This window comes from Lepidochelys kempii, chromosome 2, assembly GCF_965140265.1.
Source record: "Lepidochelys kempii isolate rLepKem1 chromosome 2, rLepKem1.hap2, whole genome shotgun sequence".
NCBI classification, from domain to species: domain Eukaryota; kingdom Metazoa; phylum Chordata; order Testudines; family Cheloniidae; genus Lepidochelys; species Lepidochelys kempii.
Genome location: NC_133257.1, coordinates 230,275,090 through 230,295,570, shown reverse-complemented (window position 1 = coordinate 230,295,570; position 20,481 = coordinate 230,275,090). Strand labels below are relative to the sequence as shown.

The window sequence follows — 20,481 nt, the reverse complement described above, 5'->3', positions numbered from 1 at the left end:
TTGGGTTGCTGAGCAGTGTCAAGGTTCCTTCCCCACTTTGAACTCTAGGGTACAGATGTGGGGACCTGCATGAAAGACCCCCATCTTATTCTTACCAGCTTAGGTTAAAAACTTCTCCAAGGTACAAACTTTGCCTTGTCCTTGAACAGCATGCTGCCACCACCAAGCGTTTTAAACGAAGAACGGGGAAAGAGACCACTTGGAGACGTCTTTCCCCAAAATATCCCCCCCCCAAGCCTTACACTCCTTTCCTGGGGAAGGCTTGATAATAATCCTCACCAATTGGTACAGGTGAACACAGACCCAAACCCTTGGATCTTAAGAACAAGGAAAAAATCAATCAGGTTCTTAAAAGAAGAATTTTAATTAAAGAAAAGGTAAAAGAATCACCTCTGTAAAATCAGGATGGTAAATACCTTACAGGGTAATCAGATTCAAAACACAGAGAACCCCTCTAGGCAAAACCTTAAGTTACAAAAAGACACAAAAACAGGAATATACATTCCCTCCAGCACAGCTTATTTTACAAACCATTAAACAAAAGAAACTCTAATGCATTTTCTAGCTAGATTACTTACTAACTTTACAGGAGTTGTAAGGCTTGCATTCCTGATCTGTTCCCGGCAAATGCATCACACAGACAGACCAAACCCTTTGTCCCCCCCCCCCCCCAGATTTCAAAGAATCTTGTCCCCTCATTGGCCATTTTGGGTCAGGTGCTAGTGGGGTTACCTTAGCTTCTTAACCCTTTACAGGTGAAAGGATTTTGCCTCTGGCCAGGAGGGATTTTATAGCACTGTATACAGAAAAGTGGTTACCTTTCCCTTTATTTTTATGACAAGCTGTATGACAGGTCCCAGTGATGTGTCCTTTCTTCTGGCACTTCCTGCAAATGACTTGGCCTGTCAAGTAATCCTTCTCAGCATGCATAGTTTGTGCACAACAGCCACATAGAAATTCCTTACATTCCCATGGTCCTCTGTCTCACTGATTCAGGAGGTGAGCTTCTTATGTCACACTGAATTCCAGGTTTCTGAAGGGTAGCCGTGTTAGCCTGTATTAGCAAAAACGAGGAGTCCTTGAGGCACCTTAGAGGCTAACAAATTTATTTGGGCATAAGCTTACGTGGGCTAAAACCCACTTGCATGGAGTGGAAAATACAGTAGAGAGGTATAAATACACAGCATATGAAAACATGGGGGTTGCCTTACCAAGTGTGGGGGGGTCAGTGCTAATGAGCCCATTCAATTAAGGTGGAAATGGGCTATTCTCAACAGCTAACAAGAAGGAGTGGAAATCACTTTTGTAGAGCTAATAAGGCCAGTGTAATCAAGGTGGCCCATTTCAAACAGTTAACAAGAAGGTGTGAATATCAGCAGGGGGGAAATTAGTTTTTGTAGAGACCCATTCACTCCCAGTCTTTATTCAGACCTAATTTGATGGTGTCCAGTTTGCAAATTAATTCCAGTTCTGCAGTTTCACATTGGAGTCTGTTTCTGAAGGTGTTTTTGTTGAAGAATTGCCACTTTTAAGTCTGTTATTGAGTGTCCAGGCAGGTTGAAGTGTTCTACTGGTTTTTGAATGTTATAATTCTTGATGTCAGATTTGTGTCCATTTATTCTTTGCAGTTTCCATGGCAATAGCTACCTCAACAGTCTTCTTGAATGAAAGAATTGATAGAGCAGTAACTTTTTCCAGATCTGGTCATTGTGTAATTCAGAGACTCATTAGTCACGCAGGGCATTGCTCAATGTTCTGCTAACTTCCTTAGAGCAGCAATGAACTGTGCTACTGACTCTCCACTTCCCTGATGTCTCTTAGGGCAGTGATATTGGTCTGCTGTCATCAATGGGGTATGAGAAAAATGTCCCTGCATTGCTGCAGTAACTGATGCATATGTGGGAGCTCCAGGCACAATTGGAGTCCAGACGTCATGGAGCAGTACACATGCCTTTGGACCCATCACTGTTAGCACGGTTGAAAGTCGTCTGTCGAGAACAGAATTTCAAGCTACACATTGCTCAAAACGTTTGAGGTACCACCCATGATTTTTGGTTTTCATCAAATTCGCTAATATTGCCCACAAAGGTTGCCATTTCATTTCTCTCCTTTAGAACTTCACACCCTCCCCGCGGTCTTCTCTTCCACAGGGAAACTTTTTATTTTTTTCTTTACCGTGCACTGTCTGTGCTTGATCTCCCTTTGCTGGCTGTGTGCTTACATCCCAAATCAATCCTTTGGCTGTAGTCCTTCAGGGCAGGCTAAAGGTTGTCTTTCTAACTTGCAAAGACAAGCTGCTCTCCCCTCACTGCAGCAAGTCTTTGTTCTGGCCTTATTTGCCTACTCCCCCTTTCTTGCTGGCTAGCTCATACAAGTGGCCGCAGGTTGCCCACCACTGGTTTATAGCCTTCCCAAAGCTCGTCTTTTTACATACTATTATAATGATGGAATATGGATATTTTTGTCTTTATAAATATCCAATCCTTTTGGAATCCTGCTAATCTCAGCCTTGATCATATCTTATGACACTGGTGTTGTGTGAAAAAGTATTCCTGTTTAAATTTGCTGTTTCATTGAATGCCCCCTTGTCCTGGTATAGTGATTGTGTGAACAGAAGATCCTGATATGCCTTCTCTTCAAAGTTTGTTATCTTGTGTATCTTTACCATGACCACTCTCATTCATCCTCTCTTTAGGGTGAACAATCCAGAGTTTTTAATCTGTCTTCAAATGGAATGATTTACATTATTTTTCACTGAACCTCTATATCTATATTTTTGCTATATCATTTTAGAGATGAGGTGACCAGAACAGAACACAACATTCTACATCAACACGTACCACTGATTTATATAGTGGCATGACATTCAGTATTGTTAGACCCAAACCTGATACTACGGTAGTAACTATAGCCAAACATGCCTTTTTCATCTGCACTTCAGATAAAAGCACTATCTCGAGGGCTCAGATGGGACACAAATGCTCATAGACCTTCTGCAGGCCCTCTGCATGGGGTGAATTTCACTGGTGGTTAGGAGCATGTAACCATTTTTTCTGGATACAAATCTTGCTAAACGTATCCCTCCTTTTGTCAACTCCATGTATATTCTAATTCACTCTATGTGGGGATGACGTTCAGAGCACTCAGAAACAGAAGCTAATTCCCTCCTTATCCTCTTCTCCTTCCTTCTCTCTTATTGACACTTTCATTTTTTGTGGCTTGGTTCAAATCAGACAGAGATCTTGTCTACCTTTGTTGCAGTACAGCAGGTAAGTAGAATGAGTCCCAGATTTTGATGGGGGCCTCCGGATGTTACTACAATAAAAATAAAGATGGCCTTGTTTCTTTTCCTGCTCCTATTATCCCTTTCAAATCTCTTCTGGCTGGTACCACCTTTTCCATGGTAGACTTGCTCTCCATGAGTCTGATCCAAAGTTCATTGAAGTCAGTGAAAAAGACCCTCATTGACATCAGGTGGCTTTGAATCAGGCTCTAGCAGGAGAGGCCTATGTTTCTCTAGTAAAACGCTCACTCCAAATTAACTTCTTAGAGTACAGGTTTCTCTCTTCAGGTCTCCTTCCCTGTAGGACTCCTGACACTGCTTGGAAAAGGGCCTTTCTGCAACTTCTAAGAGCTCTCTTGTTCTGAAAGAGGGAAGAACTATGGAAAGGTGAAATAAGCAATAAGATTGTTAGAAATATGACAATTTGAGGACTGGACACAACACCAAAGGTTTCAGGGAGCCACCCAGTAGGCCACAATGAAATATGCGCGCAAGATAAACAAAAATTGTTGGCATATCCATTTTCTTTTTCTGCTTTGGTGGCTGGATGTTGCCTCTTATTTACTTATTTACCAACGCAAGCTGGTATTGCTCCAGGTCAGTATTAGTTAATGAATAACTCTTTATTTTTCCTACTGGTTTCAACGTGAATAGTGAGTTACGTACTCTAAAAATGCAAAACTATTAAAAAGTCATAGTCTGTTATTGTTTATTTCACAGAACTAAAGTTGAATGCATAAATGAAGGAAACATTTAAATTTTCCTTTCACACATTCATATCTGTGTGAGGAAAAAAATGTAATGCACACATGATTTACATTTTACAAGATATACAAAAATCAGATTATAAAATGATCGTTTGGGAAGCTAAAGTTTCTGAAATATTTCACTCTTAAAACATTATAGAAAGAAACAGCTGATCTGATAGAGCAATAGGGATGACAGGTGCATTAGCAAAGTTATTGCATTGTATAGGCCAAGATCTCTCTTACAAGGCTAAGCTGTATTATGGAGAAAAAGTATCTAAGTGGCAGTGTTTCAAGAGGAGCATCATGAGAGTTGTCCATTGCTACTGCATCTTTAGAATATGCATAGCCAGTATCCTCCAACCAATGACATCTATGCTGGTACGCAGAAAGGTGTTGCCAAGGTCTCATCATCATGCTACCCAGACAAACCCCTTCTGTGGCCAGTAAGAGGTGCTGGTAGTGTCTGCCAGTCACATTGCTTGGACTCCAGAGGCCTGCACCCCGATTATGGGAAGCCCCTGAGGGGGTGTGAGATGGAGGGGAACTGCGTATTTGGCTCTGTATATTGTCTGAGATTACAGGAACTGAAATTATGCCATATAGAGCATTTTTTTAAATGGGATGTATTCAAATACAGTGCCATCAGCTACCCAGTGCCAAACCCTTGTAGTGAGGTTTCCAGGAATATGTGCATTATTAACAGAATGAGACAAGTGCTTGCTGAGCAGTTTGGAGAGACTGAATTGATGTGAAGCCCGACACTCATGAGGGTGATGCAGGTATGGTGAAGAAACAAATGCTTTGAAGACTTATTCACAGTGGCTTGTGTTTCATTTTCATTCTTTTAAGTGTATCCATTTGTTCCATTTCATAATTAGTCAGCGCTATATTTTTCATGAGAAATGCTCTTGTTAAAGTAGTTCTGGAATCTTATACAACTATAGAATGATTATGAAATGAAGTAATTGCTGCTGCTAGTACGTAAAAAAAATATGCAGACACTGAAAAAGTGACTGCTACAGGGTTTGCACAGGAGAAAATAGCTTTGTCCTAAACCTTCAGGTAACCCAGTTGCATAATTTTATTAAAACAAGGCCCATCTTTAATTTATCAGACTAGAGAGTAGCATGTTCATTTCGCTCAATGTTGGCCACAAGATCCTTTGTGTCACTAGTTCCAGGAACGGCGTCAGTATTAAAATACAGGTTGTTCTCAAAGCTGTCATTTGTTGACATGTGGTTCTTTCTTTTCCTGTAGAAGAAATAGCCTGCAAGGCCAACTCCTGCTAGGATTAGGATCACCACAATAATTACAATCCCAGTTTTGCTGTGACTAGGTTCAGGAATCTTCTCCTCCTTTTTCACTGCTGTAAACGAATGCAAAGCAGTTAACTAGAAATCATGTACTTGGCATCTGATTATAGAACACAATCCTGTACTTAGAAATAGTAGTTTATTCTTATGCATGAATGCTTTACCATCTCCAGATAATTAGTGACTGACAATGCAGAAGGCAAAATCAGAAAGCATATGAATAAAGCTTAACACAACATTTCAATCCAATTTTAGGGAAGAGTTCTGCATTTGGACATAAATGGAGTATTATGGATGTTTTATTATCGAGGAAATGCATTTGATAGCCATTTAACATCTAAAAATATATGTGACATTATAATATAAAATATGACAATCTGGTATAATATATACTAATGCTTTTATTTGGGCTTTTTCTTCATTTATTTGAAAGAAAGTAACCCTACCTTTCTTGTCTGGGGGCTTCTCAGTTGATTGCACATCAACAGCTTTAAAACAGAAGAAAAACAGTTACTCAGAATCTTTAAAAGTCTTTATTATATACTGAAAATTGTACATTAACACATACTAGTATATACTGTAAAAATGACCATTTTTTGCCTAAACAGGGCCATGGACTTTCTGGTATTGAATAAATACAATATTTTTATCAGTAGCAACATGTGATAAATGAATCTAATGTAGTTACAAACCATGCAATGAAGCTGAAACGATTCTGCTGTGAGCTCCACACTGACACACCCCTGCACCAGTGCAGAGCCACAGTGAAGTCCATGGAGTGCTGCATACGCAGCACTTCACTTCACAGAGCAGCTTGTAGGAATTTGGCCTATAAGCCTAATCCTGCATATGATTACAACTGGGCACAGCGATTACTATTCTAAAGAAGTCACAGTAAGGACTAGGCCTGGCAGTAAATGTTTGCGGGATTGGGTCCTATGTGACATCTTTGTATTAGTTTTAACACCCCAATATTTTTTGCTTATTTATCAAATAAAGTTCAACTGCATACACAGAATGGAAATATTTCCAGGGTTTTCAATAATCTGGGTAGAAATTATGTAAACATGTGCAATGGAAAATATTCAGTTAAAGGAAGACGGCAGTTATAGATCTATGTTGTAAAGCCTCTTCAAGAAAAAGCAGGCTTAAATTTAACATGCTGACAGTTTATATTAATTCTCTGTACTGTAAAATGGAGAATTATCACAGCCTTGCAAAATTCCACTTATTCACCCACCTAGGGTTATTATTTATTTTTGATAGGTAAATAAAATATCATTTGTTTTTCTATTGTTAATCATCACATTGAAGTACAGGTGAGTAGATTTTGTGGATGGTCTGTTACATTTTTGTGACAATTTTGCAAGGCTGTTTGTATAATATAAAAAACATCTTTCATCAGCAGTCAGGAGAAAATCAGATGGTTGTGTACTCAGGAGCAGCTTTCTAGAAAAGAATAATGGGATTTCCCTCATTTCATATAGAGGAACTAGGCACATTTCAAATACGGAATGCATTTTTCAACAGTTGGTGCATGTTCACAAGAAACTTGCCGTTACAATGCAATGTGGGAGAAATGCTCTCGCCACATACTCGGCTCCTTTTGCACCTTTGGGAGGTAGGATTGGTTGCGGCAAATCTCAAATGATTCAGCTGAATTTGTCTGGTTGAAAAATTGAATTGAGCAGGAAATGTTGCAAAAATAGGCACTCTTATGAAATGCCCATTGCTTCCTGGTTGACCTGCATCAGAAGGACAGCAAAGATAACATTGTTCATCGTATTTCTGCTTCATAACAAAATCAGGTCACTTGGAGATGTACAGAAATGATACAAAATAAGTTAATTCAAGAGTCTGGCTTCTCAAAAAAAGATTCCATTTAAATAATGGGTGAATTTTCCAGGTAGTACTCATGTTACTTTAATTTGTGCAGCTATTCTTAATAGGGCAACGGGCACCATCTTCACAAAGTAGGATGAAGAAAATAAATATTGACACCCAAGAGGTGGAAATGGTAAAGCACAGAGCTTTCTAAACACTACCAGTGACATCAGGGTACTGGAGTATATGTACTCGAGCCCACAGGACAGGCTTGCTTCTGATTTGTTCCTGAGTTTGCACATTCCATTATTTCAAGGACTTTCTAAATTTTGTACACTTAGCCCAATGCTATTTGCTTTTCCGTGATCAATTTTTGCTTTTCCAGTTCACTCATCTTCCCCTAACATGCTTCAGGAAAGAATATTGCAATACTAAGAAGTGAAACTAATGAATATTCATTTGATATAAGCAGCAGCAAAGAGTGTCGATTGCGCGCACGTGTGTGTGTATGAGAGAGAAACACATACAGAATAGCTTTAGGTTAAGATATAAGCATTTTTTTCATGAGAACAAAATTTTCAGGAATGGATCAAATTCTGTGCGCAAAAAATGCAACCCTAACAGCGCCCATGCAATTGCACACACACAATTACTGTAATTCTACAGGCAATTCTGCAAGTGTAAGTACAAATTTCCTGATTTGCAGGCATGCATTTTCGGAAACAGAGCTTGGCTGTCCATTTTTTGAATGCACCTACTTTTCGACAGCGTGACCCTTTCTTTTCATACTGTATATGTATGAATTCTGTATTGTGTATAAAACCACAAAGGATATCTATCACAAATGTACCCCACGCAGCACATATCTATTAAGAGCATGCATACTATAAACATTACTAGCTAAACAAATCCATAAACACAATACATTAAACTCATCACTTACTTTTTGGTTTTTTACAAACATATCCTTTGTAGGAAGAACAATAAATATTATTCCAGTACCCAGAGTTTGCATACATTTCAACACAGTGCTCATTTTGTTGACTTGAGGGTTCTCCAACATTCCAGTTGACAAAATCCACTGCAGTGTTGTCTAGCCACAACCACTGTCCTAGTGTTAATTAGAAATACACTGAACATTAAGCTGTTGTTTAATAGTCATTCACTTTTTGACAACCAGAATAAAAAATTCAAGGGCACTTCAGAGAATTTCACATTTCTATAGTTTTTGAAAAATGCCCCCCAAAAGAGGTATGTTCATTAGAGAGGTGTGAAGGTCTCAAAGCCTCAACCTGTCACGACTTTTGTAGATTACTTGAGAAAAGCAGACTCAGGGAAGGTATCCCTCGTAATATCCTCTGTTTTATTATTTTGTTTAGTTATTCTTATTGTGGTGATGACTGACGGAAAGAAATCATTTAGCTTCTCTGAAATGTCCTTATCTTCTGTGATTTACAAGTTATTTATTTTTATGACTATTTACTCATCAAAATCCCACATAACCTTTCTAATTTCCATTTTTCATTTTATTTGCCATAGTTTATGTTCCCTTCTATTGGCTTCAGCAGGGCTGAATTTCCATTTTCTGACAGATTATCTGTTTACTTGAATAAACCTCTTAAACTTTGTTATTTAGCCATACTGGGACTTCTCGTTTGTTTGCCTTGCTGTTTCCTTTTCATTACAGATATGCCTCTTTCATTGCCCTTAAATAGTGTTTAAACAACTTTCATGCTGAGTCTACAGATTTCCTTACTTTTGAATTGAAGGTTTTATAACCAGCTTCCTCATTTCTTTGAAATCCCCTGCTTGGCGTCACTGTGCTAGATTTTGGTACATTTATTTCCCTGAATATGATAAACTTAATTATAGTCACTATTTAGTATAGTTAGTTCTTGAATCAGCTCCTGTGTGTTTCTTAAGCGTAAAGCAAGAATAGCCTCCTTCTTTGTGCTCTAGAATGAAGTGCTTTAAGACGCAATCAGTCACTTAAGATGTCAAGCAATTACTTCTCTAAACCTTTTTTTCATGACTGACCAGTTTACAACCTATTATTCCTTTTTATTACACTCTGATCTTCCTCCTCATAGTGACTTTTCAAAATGAAATTCATTTTTATATATGAAAGCTAAGAACAGTCAAAAACAGAACACCACATACTGATCAACCTCAAACATTGGAGAGGGGGCATTTTGTTTCACAGGAAATGTCTACTTTTTTTTGTTTTCATTCAGTTTAGGAAAAGAAAAAAAAATTAAAAATTGCCAAATTTCCCACACAATGGAAAATCTGGCTCTTACCCAGGTCTAGTTATATGTCTTTCATTGCCAAGAACTCTATGTTGATCTTCTATTTTTGCATTTATGCCTCTTACATCAGTTTTTTATTTTTCTCAGGGTATCCGTTTTTTTCCTTAGCTCCTTAGTCTGATGCCTGTTACTTTTCTGGAACTTATCTCTATGAGCTCATTCTTTCCCTCTGCCAATTAGGCTGTATTTCTTGCCCTATCCTTTGCTGGATAAAGAAATGCTTTTCAGTTACAGACATCCCTAGAAGATATCTTTGTCTGAGTTGAGTGCTCCTCAGATTTCAGATGCCCCCTACTTCCCTCTTAAAATAATCCCCCCAAAACCTCATCCGTTTTCTGCGCCAGCAGTCCAGTATTCTCCTTTGCGGCAGGTGGATCCTATCCATTCTATATAGGCTTTCCCTTCCTCAGAGTGTTCTCCAGTGTCTAATACATTTAAACATCTCCTCACCTGCACAGGGAGACAGTGAGACTCTAACATTTCTCCTATCAAGCTGGCCCTGCACACGGAACTGCAAGTATTTCAGAGAAAGTCCCTCAAAGGTCCTCAACTTAGGCCTTTTCCTAGTCCTCTAAATTTAGCTTCCAGGATTTGTAGTATCCACTGCTCTTGATCACTGGTACCAACGTCTACCATGACTATGGGGTCCAATGTAGCACTCAGAAGAGGGTCTGTCTAGATGCCTCCTGAAATTCGCCATCTTTGAGTCTGTTAGGCAAATACCCAGACAATCCTCACACACTCAGCTAGAGTATCAATGTTTCTAATGAGAGAAGATTCAGCCACTGCAGCCATGTCTAATGATTGTAACCCCTTCTGCCTTCCAGGGGTAATCTCTTCAGCATCTAAGGAATGATAGGTTAAACTAGGTTCACCGGGGGAAGGAGACCAAAGCCCTGAGGTAAGTGGGAAAGCGGGATACCGGGAGGAAGCACAGACAGGAATGTCTGTGAGGGGAGGGCTCCTGCCTCATACTGAGAATGAGGGGCGATCAGCAGGTTATCTCAAGTGCTTATATATGAATGCACAAAGCCTTGGAAACAAGCAGGGAGAACTGGAGGTCCTGGTGATGTCAAGGAATTATGATGTGATTGGAATAATAGAGACTTGGTGGGATAACTCACATGACTGGAGTACTGTCATGGATGGTTATAAACTGTTCAGGAAGGACAGGCAGGGCAGAAAAGGTGGGGGAGTAGCACTGTATGTAAGGGAGCAGTATGACTGCTCAGAGCTTCGGTACGAAACTGCAGAAAAACCTGAGTGTCTCTGGATTAAGTTTAGAAGTGTGAGCAACAAGAGTGATGTAGTGGTGGGAGTCTGCTACAGACCACCGGACCAGGGGGATGAGGTGGATGAGGCTTTCTTCCGGCAGCTCGCAGAAGCTACTAGATCGCACGCCCTGGTTCTCATGGGTGACTTTAATTTTCCTGATATCTGCTGGGAGAGCAATACAGCGGTGCATAGACAATCCAGGAAGTTTTTGGAAAGCGTAGGGGACAATTTCCTGGTGCAAGTGGTAGAGGAGCCAACTAGGGGGGGGAAGCTTTTCTTGACCTGCTGCTCACAAACCGGGAAGAATTAGTGGGGGAAGCAAAAGTGGATGGGAATCTGGGAGGCAGTGACCATGAGTTGGTTGAGTTCAGGATCCTGACGCAGGGAAGAAAGGTAAGCACCAGGATACGGACCCTGGACTTCAGGAAAGCAGACTTCGACTCCCTCAGGGAACAGATGGGTAGGATCCCCTCGGGGACTAACATGAAGGGGAAATGAGTCCAGGAGAGCTGGCTGTATTTCAAGGAATCCCTGTTGAGGTTACAGGGAAAAAACATCCTGATGTGTTGAAAGAATAGTAAATATGGCAGGCGACCAGCTTGGCTTAACGGTGAAATCCTAGCGGATCTTAAACATAAAAAAGAAGCTTACAAGAAGTGGAAGGTTGGACATATGACCAGGGAAGAGTATAAAAATATTGCTCGGGCATGTAGGAATGAAATCAGGAGGGCCAAATCGCACCTGGAGCTGCAGCTAGCGAGTGATGTCAAGAGTAACAAGAAGGATTTCTTCAGGTATGCTGGCAACAAGAAGAAAGCCAAGGAAAGTGTGGTCCCCTTAATGAATGAGGGAGGCAACCTAGTGAGGGAGGATGTGGAAAAAGCTAATGTACTCAATGCTTTTTTTGCCTCTGTCTTCACGAACAAGGTCAGCTCCCAGACTGCTGCGCTGGGCATCACAACATGGGGAATAGATGGCCAGCCCTCTGTGGAGAAAGAGGTGGTTAGGGACTATTTAGAAAAGCTGGATGTGCACAAGTCCATGGGGCCGGACAAGTTGCATCCGAGAGTGCTAAAGGAATTGGAGGCTGTGATTGCAGAGCCATTGGCCATTATCTTTGAAAACTCGTGGCGAATGGGGTAAGTCCCAGATGACTGGAAAAAGGCTAATGTAGTGCCAATCTTTAAAAAAGGGAAGGAGGATGATCCTGGGAACTACAGGCCAGTCAGCCTCACCTCAGTCCCCAGAAAAATCATGGAGCAGGTCCTCAAAGAATCAATCCTGAAGCACTTACATGAGAGGAAAGTGATCAGGAACAGTCAGCATGGATTCACCAAGGGAAGGTCATGCCTGACTAATCTAATCACCTTCTATGATGAGATTACTGGTTCTGTGGATGAAGGGAAAGCAGTGGATGTATTGTTTCTTGACTTTAGCAAAGATTTTGATATGGTCTCCCACAATATTCTTGTCAGCAAGTTAAAGAAGTGTGGGCTAGATGAATGCACTATAAGGTGGGTAGAAAGTTGGCTAGATTGTCGGGCTCAACGGGTAGTGATCAATGGCTCCATGTCTAGTTGGCAGCCAGTGTCAAGTGGAGTGCCCCAGGGGTCGGTCCTGGGGCCGGTTTTGTTCAATATCTTCATAAGTGATCTGGAGGATGGTGTGGATTGCACTCTCAGCAAATTTGCGGATGATACTAAACTGGGAGGAGTGGTAGATACGCTGGAGGGCAGGGATAGGATACAGAGGGACCTAGACAAATTGGAGGATTGGGCCAAAAGAAATCTGATGAGGTTCAATAAGGATAAGTGCAGGGTCCTGCACTTAGGACGGAAGAACCCAATGCACAGCTACAGACTAGGGACCAAATGGCTAGGCAGCAGTTCTGTGGAAAAGGACCTAGGGGTGACAGTGGACGAGAAGCTGGATATGAGTCAGCAGTGTGCCCTTGTTGCCAAGAAGGCCAATGGCATTTTGGGATGTATAAGTAGGGGCATAGCCAGCAGATTGAGGGACGTGATCGTCCCCCTCTATTCGACATTTGTGAGGTCTCATCTGGAGTATTGTGTCCAGTTTTGGGCCCCACACTACAAGAAGGATGTGGATAAATTGGAGAGAGTCCAGCAAAGGGCAACAAAAATGATTAGGGGTCTGGAACACATGACTTATGAGGAGAGGCTGAGGGAACTGGGATTGTTTAGTCTGCAGAAGAGAAGAACGAGGGGGGATTTGATAGCTGCTTTCAACTACCTGAGAGGTGGTTCCAGAGAGGATGGTTCTAGACTATTCTCAGTGGTAGAAGAGGACAGGACAAGGAGTAATGGTCTCAAGTTGCAGTGGGGGAGGTTTAGGTTGGATATTAGGAAAAACTTTTTCACTAGGAGGGTGGTGAAACACTGGAATGCGTTACCTAGGGAGGTGGTAGAATCTCCTTCCTTAGAAGTTTTTAAGGTCAGGCTTGACAAAGCCCTGGCTGGGATGATTTAATTGGGGATTGGTCCTGCTTTGAGCAGGGCGTTGGACTAGATGACCTCCTGAGGTCCCTTCCAACCCTGATATTCTATGATTCTATGATAGACCTCCTATAGCTTCTTTGGAAAATAGGTCACAAGAAAAAGAGTTTGTTGCTCCAGTGAGGTTGGTTTCCACCTATCATGAGACCAACTCCCTCAACTGGAAGATCAAGACAGCCAGTTGTAGGTAAGCCTGTTATCTCTATAAATAATTTAATCTCTTAATGCTCCTCCGATTCAGTAACTCTGGCCCCAAGATGCTGCATTTGTGCTCCGAGGGTCACGAGCTGCTTGAACCAGATGCATCGTCACCTCAGTTGGCCACAAGAATCATGTTCTCGAATTTCTGGAGTAAAAAAGGTAGGAGCCGTCCTGATGGATCTGCTTCTGGTCTTCGACTGCCATAGTTAAACTGGAGTTTTGACTCTGTGTGGGGATTAGATTGATCTACCTTTTAATTTAAAGATAAAGTAAGAGGCCAACATTTAGCCATACATTCATGGATTATTTTTATATTAGTTGAAGAACTAAGGCAACCTACTTGCACCAGTGCTCAACTCTCACACAGTCCAAAGAGCCCTACGTTCACTCTGTCAGTTCCTGGTTCTGTCCAGAGCCTCCCCCACCCTGACCCCTTGTTCGAGAAAGGACTCTTGATACTTATTTCTTCATTTATAGCTTACCAGTTACAGTGACTTTGCCCTCCAACCCACTTTATTACAATCAAGCGACTGGTCATACCTATGATCTTCATTCCTACAACAGTAGGTAAAATATATAAAATATCTTATTTCCTGCTTTATCTGTTTATGCCTTACACCAAAGTGTAATGTGAAATATTTGACACTTAGTGTATCTTTATGACAAATATTCATTTGGAAATACGTATTACAGGGAAAAAAATTACCATCCACATTTCTGAACATTCCCGTCCAAAAAGTTGATGATTTTTCTTCAAGTGGCTCTATGTTGTGTGCCAGAAAGTTGGCTTCAGCCAAATCTTCTACTGAAACCAAAGAGGCACCTACAAAACACCAGGAAACAATCATTATGGAGATGAGTTTACAATGAAATACATTTCCCCCTGTTGAGAGTGCCTTTTCTGGTCTTTTCAAGTGTTGTGACAGTTTTAAATCAACTATCCTCTCAGTCTCATTACACCTGTGAGAGTATAAAATATTTATTTTTTAAAAGATCCTGGTTGTTTCTACAGATTATATGAAATTTGTAAGTGCACATGAATCATGTGTGGCGTGGATTTAGAATGAATATTCCTTTGGCCTTGCACTGGAAATTAGGGACAGTAAAAGAAAAGCAGTGCAGCACAGACACAAAAGAGTAGAAAGCCAATAATAGAAGGATTAAGATTGCCAAAATCTGAAGATTTTGGAATACATGCATTGCTACGTACATATGTCTCAAACTCATAGCAGCTGGCACTAGAAGGGCTGCTCAGTAATTCTTAGTGTTTCTTTTCTGGTGTTAGATACATGGTTTTAAAATAGATTAAAAACCTGCACCATTTTCTAGTATCTGGAAAAACTTGTGCTGTGAGTTCACAAAAACGATTTGACTAGAAATTCCCAGTAAAGTTTGCACTAGGTCGTGAGACTGACAATGCTTGGATAAATTTTGTGACATTGTTTGGATTAATTTTGCCCATGAGATTTACGAAGTTTATCATTTTTGCAGTCAAGTATTAGAATATGCATATCAATTCTGTAGCCTCAAAACAATACACACTTCATCCCGTATATGATACAACTAGCACATTTATAATTTTATTGTTTTCTGAACCTCTATATAACTCATCTGTGTCACAGCCTTTGTTAAATTCATATATCTTTATATTTGGGGATACAGCATTGTTCCTCCCCACTCCTCTGTGCTCCACATCTTTGGCCACTCGCTACCCAATTAGTATCCTGTTAATTATCTACCTGTAACTCTAGTCATTATACTACAGCTTTTAACTCTCCATGTTGTACTGACACGGCCAAGGAATTCTGGCATTGTGTTCAGCAGTATTCCAGGGAAGATAATCAGCAGCATAATGATGTAAGGATTGGCATGTTTTAAAGGTTGATAAAGTGCATTTTCTCTTTTAGTTTGTGGCTGGGACCAAGGAATCACCTGTGTAGTAATGGCTGTGGATAGTATGTGACATGATGTGATGGTGCCCCAATTAACTATTTTTGATTTCGCTCTCATTCTTGGAGAAGTTTATCTCAGGTAAAATATAATTGTAGAAATAAGGTGAAGTAATATATAATCACAGAAAATAAAGGCACTTAGTACTACTACTTATTTAGGGCCCAATTCTGCCCTCACATAGGTGCAATTATAATTGAGGACAAATCCCACTATTTGTGGGGAATTAACAGGATACCAATTGGGCGGTGAGTGATTATAAATATAGGAAGTCCAGTGGGTGAGGCGTGACAGTGTGAATTTTTTATCCCAAATATAAAAACACATGAATCTTTAGTCTTCTATACTGCAGTCATTATTATAGGCAGTCTCAGGAAACACTTTCACAAATGCAGAAAAGGAAACGGACTTCGAAAAGTTTAGGTGTATCACACAAATGATTAAATCTATATCATTTTGGGGCTATACATTTTTGTACTTTTGACAGCACTCTACCAAGCAGCAGCAAGTGTCTGTAGCCTTGCAGGTTGGCTTCCCAGAAGAGGGGAGGGGGGAAATCAGTGATGTGGAGTCTGTCCCCTGACCCATTAGGTGGGTCAGCAGAGACTGCGGGGATTGTTCTCCTCCTTTTCCCCATGCTGGCCAGTGATGAGGTTAGCAGAGCAAACAGCGGGTTTGTGCTACTAACGAAAGGAGCCAAACTGAGGACTGCCATGAACCTCTGAGGCGAGCAAATCCGCCAGAAAGTGCAGCACCCACCAAAGCAGAGGAGGAACTTTGTAATTGTAATTGTTTAATTTATACATAGACCAGTTCTTGAACATGGATGGACAAACAACAGGCAGGAAATCCCTTCTTTCAGGAATTTCAGCCCAATACCAATGCCTAGTTCCCAAGTAGCAACTCTGCATCAAGAACTGACTCCAGTCAGAGACCAAGGCAGAGAACAAATTTTCCTGCTGTCTGCACAGCTCCTTCTAGACAGAAATGTGCTGTGACAGGGTCAGACCAGATGGCTACAGGAGAGTGATAGAAGATAGATATATTAGCCCCAGATTAAGCACGGCCCTTTCCCCTGAGTAAGAGAATGGGCTGTTCCAAAACAATCAGGAAGTTGCTGGAACCAATTAAGGCAGGCTAATTAGGACACTTGGAACCAATTAAGAAGCTACCAGAATCAATTAGGACAGGCAGGCTAAACAGGGCACCTGGTTTTAAAAAGGAGCTCACTTCAATTAGTGAGGTGCATGCGAGGAGCTGGGAGCAAGAGACACGCAAGAAGCTGAGAGAGAGCGAGTAGGCGCACTGCTGGAGGAATGAGAAGTACAAGCATTATCAGACATCAGGAGGAAGGTCCTGTGGTGAGGATAAAGAAGATGTTGGGATGAGGCCATGGGGAAGTAGCACAGGGAGTTGTAGCTGTCACGCAGCTGTTACTGGAGACACTTGTAGACAGCTGCAGTCCACTGGGCCCTGGGATGGAACCTGGAGTAAAGGGCAGGCCCGGATTCGCCCCACCCTCCAACTCCCTATCTGATATAAGAGGAGTTGACCTGGACTGTGGGTCCACCAGAGGGGAAGGTCTCTGGCCTGTCCCCGACCCATTAGGTGGGTCAGCAGAGACTGCGGGGATTGTTCTCCTCCTTTTCCCCATGCTGGCCAGTGATGAGGTTAGCAGAGCAAACAGCAGGTTTGTGCTACTAACAAAAGGCGCCAAACTGAGGACTGCCATGAACCTCTGAGGTGAGCAAATCCGCCAGAAAGTGCAGCACTCACCAAGGCAGAGGAGGAACTTTGTCACAGTGCATAACCAAACTAACAACATACAGTATGTTGTCCCAAGATTTAACATTTGCTCTCATGTTAAGAAAAAGAACTTGGAAGACTGTGTGTAAGTAGGCTGCCTGGTGACACCTGTCATAACCATAAAAATATGCTACAACCAGAGTTGTGCATTTGGGGGGTATTTCTGTTTTCGAAGGGACACTAGGAAGTAGTTTTTGGCAAAACCTTGTTTTAATAAAAAAAATTGTACAAATCATGATATAAGCAGGATGCTAGGATTAAAAAACCCACAAAACAAAAACAAAGAATTAATTTAATTTTAGAAATTTAAATACAACAGCTGTTTTAACTAGTACATGAGAATCAGACATTGAAACTGACTGTACATAAAGATTCACTTCCCCAGACAACTAAATTACAAAAGGTAAACAAGAGTCTCAATTTCCCAGTGCATTATCCCAGTCAGGATTCTGTAATTCTATTCATTCAATTGGCATATAACTGACATATTTTAGTGGCAAATCAGGCCCACAGTATAAATGATGTAAAATGAGATTTGAAAAAAACAAAGATTTTATTATTAATGCAGACAAGGAATTTGTCTTTAAATTATGCTAATACTTAGCACTTTCATAGCCACTGATACATTCATTCATAGTGCTGTATTAAAAAAAAAATAGATGTGTGATTTGTGTGCATTTTACCTCTAATTTGAAAGGACACTCACCTAATCGAAGACATTCTAAGGAGGCCTGGGCCCAGTTTCTCGTAGATGAAGACTCAATGAAGTAGCAGTGACCACGGAAAGGGATCCATGATCTGTGTTCTGTCTCCGGGCACTTTCCGGGGAGCTGGGGAGGATCCGTGGGGGCTTTGACTGTTTAAAAAAAGGGACATAGTTTGTTATTAATAAAACATTTTAATGAACAGGTTTCTCTCACACACACTTTTACCATGACTAGCACATACTAATTTGACACCAGGAAACTCTCATAACAGCTGTTTAATCATAACATAATCTTTGAAAATCTGTATTCCTTGCTATTATACCATAGTGGAAAAATCTCAGACTGGTGAATGACTTTAGTGTTACAGTTGCATTTTATGATCTAAGCACCTAATTCAGTGAAGCCCTTAAGCACATGCTTATCTTTAGGCACATTCATAAGTCCATCCCTATTGAGCAAACACTTAAACAGGCTTAAGAACATGTTTAAGTCCCATGTTAAGTGCTTTGCTGAATTAGAGCCTAAATTTGGTAAGATCAGGCCATAAACCAATACTACTCTTGAACCAAGAGAGCAGCTCATTTGACATCAGTGGCTAAGTTTCAGGAGCAGATGAAGACAGCACAGTACAGGGCCAAAATGATTAACTTAAAAACTGCAGTAAATAGAAAATGTTTAAAATCTCACACAAGTAGGAGAATATATATTATGTAGCCTAAATATCAGGAATGCATTTATATTTTAAAACCAAGTATTTTGGGTCAAGAAAATCTGTTCTTATTTTACTCATCTACTAAGACATGAATTCAGGATTTTCCTGTTTTCCCTGGCAATAGCTATTATAATTTCAATCATCATCGAGCCATGAGAGAAAACGATCTTTTCAGGCAGTTGTAATGCTATTAATTTACGAAGATGAAAACACAAAATCCTTCCAGGTTTGGCAGGTAAATAAAATGGAAGGGGATTTTCAAATATTTTGTTTAAAAGTATAATGCTTTTGCATTGTGATGATGAACAGGGTTGTGAATAGATTTTAGAATCTTTTTAAATAAAATGTTTTTGTTCACCTTTAATGGGGGATGTATTGCAGATGGGTTTAGCTTGTCACTTCCATTAAAAAATAACTAATTAAAACATTAGAGAGACCAGGTGGGTGAGGCAATAGCTTTTATTGGACCAACTTCTGTTGGTGAGAGAAATAGGCTTTTGAGACCAACAGAAGTTGGTCCAATAAAATACTACCTCACCCACCTTTTCTCGCTAATATCCTGGGACTGACATGGCTACAACAACACTGCACAATTAAAACGTAACTATTTAAAAATACACTAGTTGTTCTTAATCTAGCGAAAGGAAGATGATCTTCAACTTGTTTAATGAGCATTCAATTATTCCATATTTAAAATGCACTACTCTATAACACTGAAAATAAGTCAAATGACTTCAATATTAAATGCCTACACTCTTTTGCCCACGAGATCTGAGGAAACAGAAGATTATTTTACAGGAAAAACAGTTATTTTTCTTCAGATAACTCAAAAATTAATAAGTCCCAGACTCCAGCAGATGATGTTACTGTGTGTTTTATACTAACCAGACTTTCAGTAATGAACCAAAGCTCCTTCCCTCAAGTAAACACTGGAAGAGACTTAACATTCAGCTTCTGTCTTGTGTCTTGCTAAACTATCAAGCTCTTTTTTCTTGCTTTTATCTAGTGTTCTGTACATCTTGTGAATAATTCTCTTAACTAGAGTTCTATTTTTACTAGGGCCGTCAAGAGATTAAAAAATTAATCGCGATTAATCGCACTGTTAAACAATAATAGAATACCATGTATTTAAATATTTTTGGATGTTTTCTCCATTTTTGAATACATTGATTTCAATTACAACATAGTGTACAATGCTCACTTTATATTTAGTTTTGATTACAAGTATTTCCACTGTAAAAAACCCAAAAGAAATAGTATTTTTCAATTCACCTAATACAAGTACTGCAGTGCAATCTCTTTATCATGAAAGTTGAACTTACAAATGTCAAAATATGGACAAAAAAGCTGCATTCAAAAATAAAACAAAGTAAAATTTTAGAGCCTGAAAATCCACTCAGTCCTACATCTTGTTCAGCCAATCGCTCAAACAAACAAGTTTTTTTACATTTGCAGGAGATAAATGAGAACAGGCATTCTCATGGCACTGTTGTAGCCGGCATTGCAAGATATTTACGTGCCAGATGCACGAAAGATTCATTTGTCCATTCATGCTTCAACCACCATTCCAGGGGACATGTGGCCATGCTGATGATGGGTTCTGCTCGATAACAGTCCAAAGCAGGACGGACCAACTCACATTCATTTTCATTATATGAGTCAGATGCCACCAGCAGAAGGTTGATTTTCTTTTTTGGTGGTTCGGGTTCTGTAGTTTCCGCATTAGAGTGTTGCTCTTTTAGACTTCTGAAAGCATGCTCCACACCTCGTCCCTCTCCCATTTTGGAAAGCACTTCAGATTCTTAAACCTTGGGTCGAATGCTGTAGCTCATTGGT

The 20,481-nt window shown here is 40.3% G+C and overlaps 1 protein-coding gene across 4 annotated transcripts in view; it reads right to left on the bottom strand.

Moving 5' to 3' along the window:
• Positions 1–4,089: 4,089 nt before the first annotated feature.
• LOC140907675 (macrophage mannose receptor 1-like) overlaps positions 4,090–20,481 on the bottom strand; it is a 109,426-nt gene continuing 93,034 nt past the window's right edge. For 2 of the 4 annotated variants that reach the window (XM_073334149.1, XM_073334148.1), the window contains exons 26-30: positions 17,933–18,082; positions 14,177–14,293; positions 8,113–8,280; positions 5,792–5,833; positions 4,090–5,398 (exon numbers count right to left, since the gene is read on the bottom strand). In XM_073334149.1, coding sequence (XP_073190250.1) covers positions 5,148–5,398; positions 5,792–5,833; positions 8,113–8,280; positions 14,177–14,293; positions 17,933–18,082 — 728 coding nt within the window. In that variant the 3' untranslated portion in view covers positions 4,090–5,147. Of the gene's footprint in view, positions 5,399–5,791; positions 5,834–8,112; positions 8,281–14,176; positions 14,294–17,932; positions 18,083–20,481 lie in introns of those variants that run through there. The other 2 variants (XM_073334150.1, XM_073334152.1) reach the window with 2 other exon arrangements.